Source organism: Delphinapterus leucas, chromosome 18, assembly GCF_059928025.1.
Source record: "Delphinapterus leucas isolate spDelLeu-1000000601 "Yukka" chromosome 18, BTC_Dleu_Yukka2, whole genome shotgun sequence".
In the NCBI taxonomy this organism is placed as follows: Eukaryota; Metazoa; Chordata; class Mammalia; order Artiodactyla; family Monodontidae; genus Delphinapterus; species Delphinapterus leucas.
In genome coordinates this window covers 11,776,390-11,791,905 of record NC_143146.1, presented here as the reverse complement: position 1 = coordinate 11,791,905, position 15,516 = coordinate 11,776,390, and the positions used below count along the sequence as shown (strand labels likewise).

At 42.4% G+C, this 15,516-nt stretch overlaps 1 protein-coding gene across 2 annotated transcripts in view; it reads right to left on the bottom strand.

Moving 5' to 3' along the window:
* Positions 1-15,516, bottom strand: part of LOC115803254 (uncharacterized) — a 68,395-nt gene that overhangs the window by 44,992 nt on the left and 7,887 nt on the right. For both annotated transcript variants that reach the window (XR_004023938.2, XM_089899412.1), the window contains exon 2: positions 11,995-12,081. Coding sequence is in view for 1 of the 2 variants with exons in the window: in XM_089899412.1 (XP_089755538.1) it covers positions 11,995-12,081 (87 nt within the window). In the remaining variant the exon portion in view is untranslated. The remainder of the gene's footprint in view (positions 1-11,994; positions 12,082-15,516) is intronic.

Sequence of the window (15,516 nt, the reverse complement as noted above, 5' to 3'; positions counted from 1 at the left end):
GTGGCAGGGGGAGGGGTCAAAGTGACAGGAGCCAAAACAAAGCAGTATTGGGTTATAACCCAAAGTATAAAATAAATATCCGTGAGTCCATACTGATGTAAATAAATGGTTGAGTAAATAAACAGGGAGAAGAGACAAATCTCTTGTACAGAAGAATTCCAAATAATTTCTGTGGATCCTCTGTCCCCAACAAGATGGAGCTTAACTCCCGCCTCAAGTGTGGGCTGCACATAGCGGCTTCCTTTCAAAGAGGACAGTATGAAAAGGCGTGTGTGTGTGTGTGTGTGTGTGTGTGTGAGAGAGAGAGAGAGAGAGAGATTAATTTGACAGTAGAGAAACCAGACTAACACAACCTCACCCAGGTGATCAAGGTCAACACAAACAGTGAGGAGTCAGATTGACAGTATGTATACTTGGTATGAAGTGATGAAAATGGCATTTTACCCCTGGGTCTTCCAACAATCAATCCATAACCTCAATCTTAACATGAGAAAAGTATCAGGCAAGTTCCAATAAAGGAACTTGACCCTACTCCTGACCCCTACCTGACCCTACTCCTCAAAATTTTCATGGTCATCAATACAAGGAAAATCTGAAAAACTGTCACAGCCAAGAAGAACCTGAAGAAATGAGACAACTAAATATGATGTGCTATCCTGGATGGGATCCTGGACAGAAGAGGACAATAGGTAAAAAGGAATATTATGAACTAAAGTATGGACTTTAGTTCATAATAATGTATCAATATTGGTTTGCTAACTGGGACAAATACACCACAGTAATGTAAGATGTTAATAACAGAAGAAACTGGGGGGTGTAGGGCTTATGGGAATTCTTTGTACTATCTTCTCAATTTTTCTGTAAATCTAAAGCCTTTCTAAAAAATAAGGTCTATTGAAAAATGTTTAACAAATGCAAATTCCTGGGCCTCCCTTCAGAATCTCAGGTAATGAGCCTCAGGACCCTGCGCTTTAAACAAGCATCTTGTTGGTTTTGTACACACAAGTCTGAAAACCAGTGTCTTAGAGACTCTCTGCTCAGAGGTATCGAGGCTCCTTGCTTGTTGTGGTTTGGACCCATGCCACTGTGTTGCACAACCCCCAGGTCATCATTGGTACTGTGACCAAACTTACAATGTTAATGGCAGCTGTGGAGTAGACACCATGCATTTTCGTCTGCTGCAGGCCTTCCTTTGGCCCACAGATATCAATATGAGCCAACAGTTAACAGCTGGGAAATTCTTCATCAAAGCCCAAAGCCCTGGGCTGCATTTCTGAATCCCCCAAGTCCCTTCTGGCATTTTCTCATAGGGCTCAGAGTGGCTCAGCTCTTCAGATGGGATGTGTGATCAGTTCCACACATTCTCTACCACACCCTATTGTTCCTCACACTTTAAGAGCTGTTATTATCATGACTGTGTTGTTGACTTTTTTTTTTAATTTTTATTTATTTATTTATTTTTGGCTATGTTGGGTCTTCGTTTCTGTGTGAGGGCTTTCTCTAGTTGCGGCAAGCGGGGGCCACTCTTCATCACGGTGCGCGGGCCTTTCACTGTCGTGGCCTCTCGTTGCAGGGCACAGGCTCCAGACGCGCAGGCTCAGTATTTGTGGCTCACGGGCCTAGTTGCTCCACGGTATGTGGGATCTTCCCAGACCAGGGCTCGAACCCGTGTCCCCTGCATTGGCAGGCAGATTCTCAACCATTGCGCCACCAGGGAAGCCCCTGTATTGTTGACTTTTTACAGAAAAAAAAGTTCTCTGTATCTGGGTCATGCTCAAAAGTGGGAAAATGAAAGATAAATGAAGTGAGCCTGTGTCCTTAAAAACTGGAAGAGAGCATCTTTATCTGTGTAGGTAGGAGAATCTTACTGCCTGATTAACATACAAGCTAAGTATGTCTGTTGATTGCTTATGTCCAGCCGTTTCCTTCAGTGATGGCCCATTTGGACCTCAGGCCAGCAAGAGATGCTGCAGCGATAAACAGACTGAAGGTGGATCATAGAGGAAGGAGGAGGGGGAGAATGACTCTTCTCTCCCCTCTGTTTTTGCATGCCCTGGGAACACAGCGGGGAGAGCAACTCGACTCCCCAGAGAATCAGGATCTGGCGGAGCTAAGCCAGAACCTGCATTCCCAGGTCCTTTGTCAGATGGTGTGATCATACCGTTCTGGTCCTTTATTTCTAATTACTATTTTAGGAACAAACTGTCTCATGAGTGCCCGGGCACAAATAGGCAGACTCGATTTTGAGAACTGTTTCAGCCTCCTTGCCAATGTTCAGACTATAATTATGAAAATGACAATGATAATAATTGCAAGAAATTACTATGGGCAGGATCTGTTCAAAGTGGGTTTTCTTTCTTTTTTAAAAAAATTTTTATTTATTTTATTTTTGGCTGTGTTGGGTCTTTGTTGCTGCACGTGGGCTTTCCTCTGGTTGCGGCGAGTGGGGGGCTACTCTTCGTTGCGATGCGCGGGCTTCTCATCGTGGTGTCTACTCTTGTTGCGGAGCACGGGCTCTAGGCGCGTGGGCTTCAGTAGTTGTGGCTTGCGGGCTCTAGAGCACAGGCTCAGTAGTTGTGGTGCACAGGCTTCGTTGCTCCACGGTATGTGGGATCTTCCCAGCCCAGGGCTCGAACCCGTGTCCCCTGCATTGGCAGGCAGATTCTTAACCACTGCGCCACTAGGGAAGCCCTCTTTCTTTTTTTTTTTTTTTTTTTTTTTAAATGTATTAACTTATTTAATGCCCAGAAGACCCCTAGAGGCAGATACTATTATACCACCATTCCCTGTTTACAGATGAGAAAATGAGGTGTGGAGAGTCAAGTAGACCTACCTGGGGGTCACACTAGTGGAGAGTCCAGCTGGGATTTGAAGCCAGGCTCCCGGCTCTGAGCATCAGACCACCGCACTGTACCACCCTGTTCAACTCCCAAAAGTTGAACAGATACCTAGAGTTGTTCAACTCTTACAGTATATCAAGATGCTAGAGGACGTATCTACCTATTTATATTTTAAGTACATAACACATTTGTGTTCACGTTTTAAGATGATGAAGAACATGCAATGTATGGTAACAGTATACAAATCATTTCTTTAAATAGAATTGTTGATTAAAAGCCCTGGACTTTTTAAATTTGGCATGATGGATTGTTAGCTGGAGTTCATATAAACTACTGGTTGGTGGCAGGGGGAGCAGTTGTTCTGCTGTAAATTTGCTTGGAATAATTTTTTAAATGATACCTTTTGTGTTAAAACTTGAGGTAAACTATTTTCTTTATCCACCCAGCTCTTGAGTTGACTGGCAGATTGTATTAGAACTTCTTTTCCTTTCCTTTAGGAAGTCTGGAGTAAGGGGTTAGACCTTGTCAGTTATCATCAGAAATATATCATGATCAATGATATTTTATGCCTCTCTTTTATATGTAGAGTCTCATATACCATTTAAACTCCACGGTGTAAGAATAATATGGAATATTGGAGAGGAATTTAAAAGAGAATAAAAATGATCAAAGGGTTAAAAAGTTATAGAAATATTTAGTTTGGAGAAGAGGAGGCTGAAGGTGTTTGAAAAACTAACTTCAAAAATGACTAAGGAAAACAACCCAATCCAAAAATGGGCAGAAGACCTAAATAGACATTTCTCCAAAGAAGATATACAGATTGCCAACAAACACATGAAAGGGTGCTCAACATCATTAATCATTAGAGAAATGCAAATCAAAACTACAATGAGATATCATCTCACACCAGTCAGAATGGCCATCAACAAAAAAATCTAGAAACAATAAATGCTGGAGAGGATGTGGAGAAAAGGGAACACTCTTGCACTGCTTGTGGGAATATGAATTGGTACAGCCACTATGGAGAACAGTATGGAGGTTCCTTAAAAAACTACAAATAGAACTACCATATGACCCAGCAATCCCACTACTGGGCATATACCCTGAAGAAAATCATAATTCAAAAGGAGTCATGTACCAAAATGTTCATTGCAGCTCTATTTACAATAGCCCGGAGATGGAAACAAAGGCAGTGGTTTATTAAAGGGCACTCAGCCAGATGGACATATGCTCGTAGGCACGATCAAGGTCAGTGTCAGGATCCCACCACTCCTGTGGGCATTCCTTCCTCCCTGGAGTCAGGCTCCCTCATGCAGGGTCCACCTGAGTCCCAGTCTGTCCAACTGGCATGTTTGCACAGGTAAAACCTCCTTGGCCTGCACACAAGGACAGACTGCTATCAGCTAGTTCAGAAAACACAGGTCTTTATTCTTTCATATCTTTTTGGCCATTGGTAGGGCACTTGTTGCTGAATGATTTCCTTATAAATAAATCCAGCAGGTATAAGGACATAAGTACTTTCCAAATCAGAACAATCACCTCACTTTAACATTTTAACCAACACCAGTTTCTAAACATACATATTATCATTGAAACAATATAAAGGAGAATGTTAAATGCCCTTGTTTATGCAGTTCTACCAGTAGACTCTATGAGACTCTCCTAGAACATAATTTATCTTACAATGACTTTGGAAATCCTTTGTCCATACCTGGTGGAGGAGGGGGAATGGAGGGATGGAAGGGAGGGAGGGAAGGTGGGGTTATCTTGAAACCTACCTGGGATTTATTTTAATCAGGTATGGTATGGTGACAGCCACGGAGACAGCTGCCTTTGAAGAAAAGTTTATTACTACAATTCCCACGAGGAGGGGGACCTGCCACTCAGGCCCACAGTGGGAAGTACTAGGGTCAGTCAGGAGGTAGAAGGAGCGGGGAGAGAGCTAGAGCCTTTACTGTGGTTTCTGTTGGGAGGAACAGGTGAAGAAGGGTGGGCAAATTTGAGTAAGTTTAGAATTGGATGGTTTGAATACTTTGGGCAGGCTCTGAGCAATAGGGGTGATCTCTAGTTGTATATTACCTGGCCCTGGGGTAATCAGGGCAGGGGAAGATTGCTTTTGGGTATGAGAGTTAGATACAGGAGGGGCCCGAGAGTGAGGGCTTCTGCCTGGTTGGTTTGCATCTGAAAGGCATGCTCCCAGGCAAGTTATTCACCATCTCTGGGAATCAGTAGCCCTTAGAGGAGCAGTCTTTCCAAGCCCCAGGATGTTAAAGCCTCATAAAGTAGGAAAAGCCCCACGATGAATACAGGAGTCTGGTATCCCAGAACCGGGTCTGAGTGACTCTGTGAAAGGTTGAGGGCAAGTCTAGGCAGACAGGCTGCACACACAGTCTGGGGAGAGGCGCAGCTGGCAACGGGGGTGCCTGTCAGAGCACGAGGGGTCGGGACTGTCCACTGATCACAGAGCATGCGGGTAGCACAAGCATGCTCTACTTAGAAAGCCAAGCAGACAGGGAGCATGTCTCAGCAAGGGAGCTGATGAGCCCAGCACTCCCAGGCAGGTCACTGGTCCTCGGAAGTGGGTGGAATGGTGTACCGATCAGGGCTCTCCAGACAAACGGAGTCAGTAGGATGTATATCTCTGCATCTATACATTTCTCTGCCTCTCCATCGGTAACTACCTATCTGTCTATCTGTCTATCTATCTACCTACCTGTCTAACCAAAGAGAGAGATTCATCATAAGGAATTGGCTTACGTGATTATGTCTGGAGACTTGAGAAGAGCTGCTGCTGCAGTTTGAGTCTGAAGGCTACCTGCTGGCAGAATTCCCTCTTCTTTAGAGGAAGTCAGTCTTTTTTCTTAGGGCCTTTTACTGATTGGATGAGCCCCCCTTGCCCCCATTATGGAGGGTTGTCTTAGTCTATGTGGGCTGCTATAACAAAAATGCCACAGATTGGGTGGCTTAAACAACAGAAATGTATTTCTCACAGTTCTGGAGGCTAAGAGGTCCAAGATCAAGGTGCGGGCCAATCTGGCTTCTGGTGAGGTCCCTCTTCTTGGGAAACTGACACCTTCTTGCTGTGTCCTCACATAGCAGAGACAGAGAGATCATCTCTCTCATATCTCTTCTTACAGGGGCACTAACTCTACCCTCATGACCTAATTACCTCTCAGAATCTCCATCTCCAAACCCCATCACATTGGGGATTAATGCTTCAACACATTTGGCAGAGGGATGGAAACATTCAGTCCATGGCAAGGGTCATCTGCTTTACTCAATGTCTACTGATTTAAATGCTGATCTCACCTAAAAAGTACCTTCATAGCAACTGCAGATGTTTGACCAAATGTCTGGGTATTGTGGCCTAAGCAAGTTGACACATAAAATTCACCGTCACAGACGGGGTCAGCAAAGTATAACTGTAAGTGTGAGAAGTCTGGGAGCATGGGGCATGCACTACTCATTCACTGGGGCATGAGATAGACACTGGATCTCGGGAAAAGCTGGAGCCCACCCAACTGTAGAACTGGGGAAGCAGCAAGTGTGGCTCATTCACCTCATTCAATAAATATGTATATTGAAGTCCTACTGTGTGCCAATCACTGGGCCAAGATTTGGGGGAACAAAGATGAAAGACAGGCCCTGCTTGCAGTTGAGTGGAGGAGATAGGCAATTACCCGATGAGTGCACTTAGTGTCTACTGGCTTTGGTAGAGGAATGTGATGCCCAAGGTGCCAAAGGAGTCTGAGGGCATGGAATCCAGCCACCCTCACAGAGCAGGGGACTGGAACCTTTTAAATTACTCTTACCCTACATCAGAATTAGACCTAGTGACAGGACCACAGGTTCATCTGCAGAGGGAGGTCAAGGTGGGAGCCGTGACTGTGGCAATGGTGGGTGTCAGGTGAAGAGGCGCTAAAGCCAGGAGAGTGAGTAACTGGTAGTTTCTCCTTGATGCTGGAGTGACCAGAAAACAACAGCCTTAACTTAAAGCAGTTTTAGATTTTGTGAGCATCGTGATCATGAGCAGAAAGATTTTATCAGTGCATTTCTGGGTTCATGGTCTTATCATCAGACACATGGCATATGAGATCAAACATATTGTCACCTTTGGGACAAGGGGGTTGTTAGAAAGAGCATGGTGAGCTGTGGCCCTGTGGTTGGTGGGCAGAAGTAAAATCTCATCTTTTACCTAGGTGGAAATGAAGAAAGAGGAAAGGGGTAACAGATGAATACCAGACAGAGTAAGATATTTTAAAATATGAACTAGGGGACTTCCCTGGCTGTCCAGTGGTTAAGACTCCACGCTTCAAATGCAGGGGCTACAGGTTTGATCCCTGATCGGGGAACTAAGATCCCATATGCTGTGCAGCACAGCCAAAAAAAAAAAAAATCTATATATCTATATCTATATATGTATGAATTAAAGAGAAGAGTGTTGCCTAGTACTGCCACAAAAAGCACACAACCTAGGTGGCCTAAAACAACAGAAATTTAGGGCTTCCCTGGTGGCACAGTGGTTGAGAGTCCGCCTGCCGATGCAGGGGACATGGGTTCATGCCCCGGCCTGGGAAGATCCCACACGCTGCAGAGCGGCTGGTCCCGTGAGCCATGGCCCCTGAGCCTGCACGTCTGGAGCCTGTGCTCTGCAATGGGAGAGGCCACAGCAGTGAGAGGCCCGCGTGCCGCAAAAAAAAAAAAAAAACAGAAATTTATTGTCTCACAGTTCTGGAGGCTGTGCTTCCCCTGAAACCTATACGGGAGAATCCTTCCCTGCTCTTTTCATTTTCTGGTGTTTTCCCAGAAATCCCTGGTGTTCCTTGGCTTGGAGATACAGCACTTCAATCTCTGCCTTGGTGGTCACATGGCATTGTTTCTGTGTCTGCCTGGGACATTTTCTTATAAGGACATCAGTCATGTTGGACTTTGGTCCCACCTACTGCATTATGACATCATCTTAACTAATCTGCAATTACCCTTTGTGCAAATAGGATCACATTCTCAGGTACTGGGGTTTAGGACTTCAACATACCTGTTTTGGGGGCTACACAATTCAACTCGCAACAGGGAGAGAACTGAAGATGCAGGTAAAAGAGAGTCCTGAGTTTAGTTTTACATAATGAAAATAGAAAAGCTAAAGTCAATAAGCAAAATTAAATGGCATATGATGGTCGTCAGTCTTTAGTAGTTTATTTTGTATCTCCAGCTCATTTCCTGAAATTTAGGAAATATTGCCACGTGTTCTCTCTTTTTTTTTTTTTAACCAGCTGCTATGGTAATGATACTCTTCCATGTATGCATATTTCTGTTGTATTTCTATGGATTTACTATAGTAAATATTACTAATAATGGAAATAAGAGTGATAAGGAGTTTCCTACACAAAATTGTTATGATTATCTCAGCTTGGGAAAAGAAGAAATAAAAGATTAAATGAATATGACTTGTTTTAGAACATTATATTGAACACATCAAATCAATGTGCTATTACTGGTCGGCATGACCTGGCCATGAGATGCACAGCAAAATTAAACATTTGAGCCAATAATGACCCTCACATTTCTGAGTAAGCCAGAGAGAGATAAGCTCCCACTTCTTGATACAACCCTGGGGGAAGTAGATCTTGGGCGTTGGCCTTGCTGTGATGGACAGGAGGTGGCTGGGCAGTTTCATAAGAGGACATATCCTAGGCAGGGGATGAGATTATGAAGTTTGGCCTGTCTGTCCTGTTTTGATGATGCCCTGAAATCCAGCTTGCACCCTGTCAAGGATCCAGGGCAGCTACATCATGGTCCAAGAGAAGTCACTTATGTGGCATCAATCCCCAGCCATATCCATCAAGGGAAGGAAACTTCTAGCCCCATGAAAATGTCCTGCCCTGGGGCCTGGGGTAAGAGGATAAGGGGAATTGGTCATTTGGCCTCACTTCCTTCTTTCCACTTAGCAGATGCTGGTGATGTCCCAACCATATCCTCTTTGTCCACGCTGAAGGTCACCTAGAGCTTCAGTGGACAATTGTCATAAAAATACCTGTGTCTCTCTGCCTGAGCACTTTCTCTGGATGCAGGAGCATGGCTGAAAGTGCAGGAGGGTTTATAACCCCCAGGAGCAAACCTCATCCAATGAGAAAGGGAGTTGGTGTGAAATGGCCCAGCTTCCTTGGTGGTTGGTGAGACAGTTTTGAGGTATGTTTTGTTGTCTCTTAGGTCTCTAGTAGGACTTAGTTCCAAGTGCTCACAGTTGTAACCAACTCATTACTGACTACCCGCTTCCTTATCTCACTTCCCTAGTTCCTCATCATGCTTCCTAGGGTCACCTCTCAAGTAGAGAGGTGGGATTTGCACCCAAATCCTTGTCTCAAGGTTGGTTTTTTGGGGAACACAAACTAATAGCATTATATCCAATATCCCCTTTGAATGAGGAGTATTCAATTTGTTCAAACAACATGGATGGGCTAGGAAGTGAAGGTGTGGTATTGACAACCTTGCAATGGAAAGCTAGGGATCCGTTCCACTTTTATCACTGCACTGTGCTATGAGCAAGAGCCCATCCACTTGATCACAATTACCCTCAGAGAAGAAAAATGGATAAGGAATAGGATAATCCTGTCTGTGAACAATATGATTATAACTTATAAATATTCTAACCAATGGTTAGTGCTATGGAATATGTATGGTTGTATTAAGATAATTAAAAGCTTCTATGTCTCCTATTTATAAGTCATATACCTAAAAACAAGACATAAGAAAATGTCTTATATATCTGATATGTAATTTTGAAGATGACCTAAGACTGCATTGTCTTTATTCACATTAGGCCATCCAGAATCCAATTCCAGTTTGTCAAATGTATGCATGGCATAAATTGTATACATCTAGTCTAATGGTTCTCAATCCTAGGAGACCCAACTCTCCCTTTTATAACAAATATTCTACAATTCTGTCTTTAATATCCTAAATGAAAGTCAAGAAAAATATGCTATACATAATTTTAATAATCAATACAACACCCTTACTTTGATGCGATGAAACAAAGGAAAGAAATGTATAAGAAAATAATACATATTTTGATCTGTGGGTGTTGGGACATGACTACACTAGGAGACAAATGCTTGCATTCACCTGTAAATATATTAGTTTGTATATAAGAGAAGTAAGAAGATCAGCAGTGATGCCACACAGGATGTATAGAAAAATGAATGCACAGCAGAAAAATAACTAATGGAGGATGAGAAGGTACATGTGTGGTACCAAGAGACCAGACATGTTTGTATGTGACATGAGAAAGAGAAGTAACCTTCACTTAGCCTCCAAGAAAGAGCAGATGGTCAGGGTGAAGAAGACGAGGAAGTTTGACTGTCTCACAATCAGGCTCCTTATTAGTTGCTCTAACATACTTCCCTATGTTTTGAGGGGTAGTGATGAAGTTTGAAAGAAAACTGATTTCCTGTTTTGAAATCCCACCACGTGTTACGGCATAAGTTCTGTCTCTAAAACTCAGACCCTGGAGACCACATCCTTTACTATGTGATAGAACACAGAGATGAAAAAGGAAGAAAGAAAAAAAGGAAAGAAAGAAGGAAGGAAGGAAGGGGGGGAGGGAGAGAAAGAAGGAAAGAAAAGGAAGGAAGGAAAGAAAGAAGGAAGGAAGGAAGGAAGGAAGGAAGGAAGGAAGGAAAGAACTCTAGAGAAATGATGCGGTGGACTTCTAAGGTGGGTACTGAAGACTGGAGGGAAAAAGGCATATCAACCCATCACTTCTGTAAAAAAACCCACACCCTGATTTCCATATGTAATTTTCTCAGCACAGCTTTCTTACCATTGTGCTACACAAACGAGAAAGCCAGAGGCAGGACGGTGCAGCAGTGTCAGTGCCCTGTCATGAGTCCCAACTGCGTGAGACCATACTTCCCAACCGCAGCGCTGGCTCTGCCACCAGAGCCTCTGCCCACTCACGTCAGGGGCTGGAAGTGCTGGGGAATTGCACCGCTTGGGGGTAGCCCTTAGTAACTGATGGGAGTCAGTGGATAAATACCCCAGCTGCCTCCCCCTCTGGCACCATGACTGTGGAGCGCTGGCTCAGTTGCCCACAGTGCTAATTTTTTTGATAATTCATCTCTATTGGCATCTATCCTTCCCTTCCCATTCTCCCAGTTGTCTTTTTTAGGACCACTGCCAGAGAAACTTGAAACTGAATTTGAAACTTTGCCTCAGAGTCTGCTTTTGGGGAGACCCAAACTAAAACAGAGGGTAATAATCTCAAATATTTTAAAAAATCTGATTGATGAAATTTAATGATGTCCTAATTCTGTTAAAAGAAATCTCAGATGTTCTCTTACATTTTGTTGCTTTTGCCAGAATTGTTTAGTGAAACTCTTCACCTAAATATGCCTTTGGAAATACTATAATAAATAATGTAGCTCTCATGTTAAAGGAGGATGAACGGAAGTCCTAGCTGAATCCAAATCTTTCCATAATTAAATAATTCTTCTGTCCCCAAATCATGTTTTAGCCCAATTAACATTTTCTGCAAACATTGGCTAATATCTTTCACCATTTTCAAGTGGGTTAATCACCAAATCTGATATTGTAGATCCATACTGACTTTTAGATCTACTCGTTATTTTAAAATAGCATCAAAATTAGCAATATAATCCCAAACCAGTATCTTAGACCTAGTCTTATCTGCTATAGATAAAGGAACTGGGAAAATTCTGGGCAAGAGAGCTTCTCTTAAATCAAGTAAGTTTGTTGAAAAATGTTAATTCCTTCCTCTTTAATAATATCAATCTCGCTTGCAGATTAAGGACTTGATTTAACATTTCTGATACACATGCAATATATGTCAAATCTCTTCATAATATTTTGATGCCACTATTTAATTTTTATTGATTGAAAACAAAAATGCATGTTAGTATTAAAGAATAAATAAAATATTTTAAAACAATTTTCTTTGGAATCACCATCTTATTTCTATATGTAGGATAAGATAGTCAAACACCTTTTCAATGTTATTGCAAAGTTTACAAAAGAATCTTTTACTCGAGGCATTAATTTAAATTTTATTAGTAGCAGTGATAACATTCACTGACTTGTGGGCCTTTCACTAAGCTTTTGGCGAGTGAGGTTGTCAACGAGTAATGCAGTGACTTACCAATGGGGCTGTTGCTACTTGTGAGATGTTTACAACCCTACTTTGCTGGCGGACTGTAGCTGCAGCTCCATCTGCTGCCCAATGACACTGGAAAAGGAAAAAGGTCTTCCTGTGAAACATTTTTAAAGAATTTCAAATTTTCACAACTCTTAGGATCCAATGTCCATACACATGGAAATAAATTTTCTGCCCAATGTTTTTATACCCATGAACCTTAACATTTGTGGTCAGTAAAGCTTCATTATCATAGAGGTTTCTTGCAATTCACTTGCAACATTCTTTTGACTGTAGATCATTTCAGAGCCTATTTTCTACTTCTGGATTTCTCATAGATTCTCCTGCATACAACATTATTGCTCAACTAACAGAAGAAAACATTTAAGTTTCTTTCTCTCATAAAAATAACTTCTTATACAGCAGTTACAATTAATTTTCCCTTATATTGTTTGGATTTCCATAGTATCATTTGTGCTATTCTATAAGAAACGGTACCTCATATCCTTCAGATTGGATCAAAAAAACATCTCAAGGACAACACTATGATTTCCAAACTTTCCTTAAATCTCTGAAGTTTCTATCTTTGCCAACTCTGTGTCTCTCTTTATAAAATATTCACTTGGTCTTGATGGGTTCATCTAGATGAATTAGAAAAAAACTATGTTGCCAGCATGGATATTTTCAAATATTCAGCTGAGTACTCTCAACCTCTTTTCTTAATATCTAAATTATATATAGTATTTTTAAAATAAGGGCTAAATTTGTACATCTTTGTGAAAAATATAGAAGCACTAAGAATGCCATAAACGTAAACTGATACAGGTGACTCAAGGGCAACGAGTGGAGTTGTTGTAGGTGGTGTGGTTTTCTGAATTGGTAAACAGCTCCTGATTTTCAAATATCAACCAAAACAATATTAGTGGCATTCCTGGAAAATTCGCCGTGAATTAAAACTCTGCAAGGCATACACGTTTACATGTGAATTAGAATTGGTTCTCGACTCAAATAAATACAAACGAGCTTTTACCTACATAAGAAGCATGAGCTGGGAGAGTCAAAAGTTGGTTAGGAAAGAAAACAATTGGTTTTTTTGTAAAAAGGTTTGGTCTGGCATCAGTGGACCCCATGCAGTATTTCCCAGTTCACTGTGACAGCCAAAAATACCCTTACGTATTTCCCAAATGCTCCCTACTCATTAAACATGTATTATGAATATTACTGTATCATTGAAAAGACACAACTGCTCTTTAAAAAGCTTCCACACCTACTTTCTCATAAATATTGATTTTATAGATATTATATGCTGAAAGTGCATTTGAAGCAGTACGAAGCCTACTTTATCCAAGTACTGACCATCAACCCTAGTCATTATCTACTGATTCCTCCAAAAAGTAGCTGACTAGAATCCCTGGGAATTTGGAAAGGGGATCCTAAGCGAGAAAGTTGGATAGGTTATGGCCTAATAACCTTATGGCATGGTAGCTGTCATCTGTTCAGAACTTGTTACTTCGGAAGTTCGTGATTCTTATTTTTGTTGTTGTTGTTGGCCCCCTCTGCTACTTAGTAATCTTTAGGAAAAGTCCAGTTTATCTCTGCTATTTGAAAGGAATACTATGCCAAAGGCAGGGTGAAACATATAGGAAAAGGGGCTTATCAGGGATTTTGGTCAGCAGCCTTCCCCCAGCGCTCACCTGGAGATTTTCTTTCTGATGCTAAAACCTTAGAGAAGCTGTGTTTTATTTTATTAAAGGAAGACAACACCTTCACACCAAGAGACTCAAAATGGGTAGGATACAACGTTTGTACAACACATTCCCTACCCGGGAAGGGGCTTACCCTCTCAGGTGTATTGCTATTACCCCAATGTAGAAAGTAGATCAATAAGACACAGCGAGGCAAATGGTGATTCCTAGTAATTGACAGAATTAGGTCTCCATAAATATGATCCAGAGAAGACACAAAGTAGAGACATAGGCATGGACAACAGAAGTGATATACAGGAAGAGATCTGGGACTGTGTGATAAAGGTTAGATGAATTACACTAGTTACTGTAGGGTTTCTCCACCTGCACTACTGACATTTTGGTCAGGAGAATTCTTTACTGTGGGAGGCTGTCCTGTGTATTGTAGGATGTTGAGCAGCATCCCTGGCCTCTGCCCATTAGATGCCAGTAGCAGTCTCCTCCCCCAATTCTCACACCAAAATTGTTTCCCAATATTGGCAAGAGTTCCCTGGAGTCTAAAATCGGCCCCTGTTGAGAATCACTGCTTCTCAGACTTCAGTGTGCATAGGATCAGCTGGGAGTCTACTAAACACTGCTTTTATAGGTCTGCGGTAGGGCCTGGCACTCTCTAGTCCAAACAAGATCCCAGATGAGACCGATGCTGCCTGTCCAAGGGCAACACTTGCTTCTTTTAAGGCAAACTTACAGCCTTCTACCAGTCAACACACACGGCTCATCAGAATGCAAAGGAGATGTATACTCAGGGTATGGAGTGTTGAAAATACTTTCAAGCAAGATCTGCATACCACATTGAGTTATCATGTATTTAATTAAGCATGTTTAAGAAGTGAACATAAATAAGTGAGGGGTTTGTATTTGTTTTTTTAAACTTCAGAGTGCTTTATCTCCTAATTCAGCAGTTCTCAAAACTTTTGGTCTTGGGATCCCTTTAACACTCTTAAAAATAACTGAGAACTGCAAGAGCTTTTGTTAACATGGGTTTGTATCTACTGGTATTCACTGGATTAGAAATTGGCTAAGAAACTGAGTAAATTGTTTAAGTATTTGAAATTAATTTAAAAATAGTAAACCCAAGGATGCAGCCTTTGAGAAAGTAAGGCAGTGTTGACACCATCAGCACTGAATATACGACTGAAACCTGGTTAGAGCCTCTATATACCCTTCTAAGAGTCTGGTGGGCAGGTGCAGAGAACTACTTGTCCTAACAGCTTCAGGAGACAGGTCTCTTACGTTCACAGGCCAGGGACACGCAAAAATCAAGAGCAAATGTATTTCCAGCTGTGTGGCTGACAGGGTCTTGGTGCTCCAGCTGGGCGTCAGGCCTGCACCTCTGAGGTGAGCTGAGTTCAGGACACTGGTCCAGCAGAGGCCTCCCGGCCCCACGTAATATCAATTGGCGAGAGGGATCTCCGCCTCAATGCTAAGACCCAGCTCCACCCAACGGCCCGCAGATTCCAGCACTGAAAGCCCCATGCCAAACAACTAGCAAGACAGGAACACAACCCCAACCGTTAGCAGAGAGGTTGCCTAAAATCATAATAAGGTCACAGACACCCCAAAACACACCACTGGACGGGGTCCTGCCCCCCAGGGAGACAAGATCCAGCCTCATCCACCAGAACACGGGCACCAGTCCCCTCTACCAGGAAGCTTACACAACCCACTGAACCAACCTCACCCACTGGGGGCAGACACCAAAAACAACGGGAACTATGAACCTGCAGCCTGCGAAAAGGAGACCCCAAACACAGTAAGTTAAACAAAATGAGAAGACAGAGAA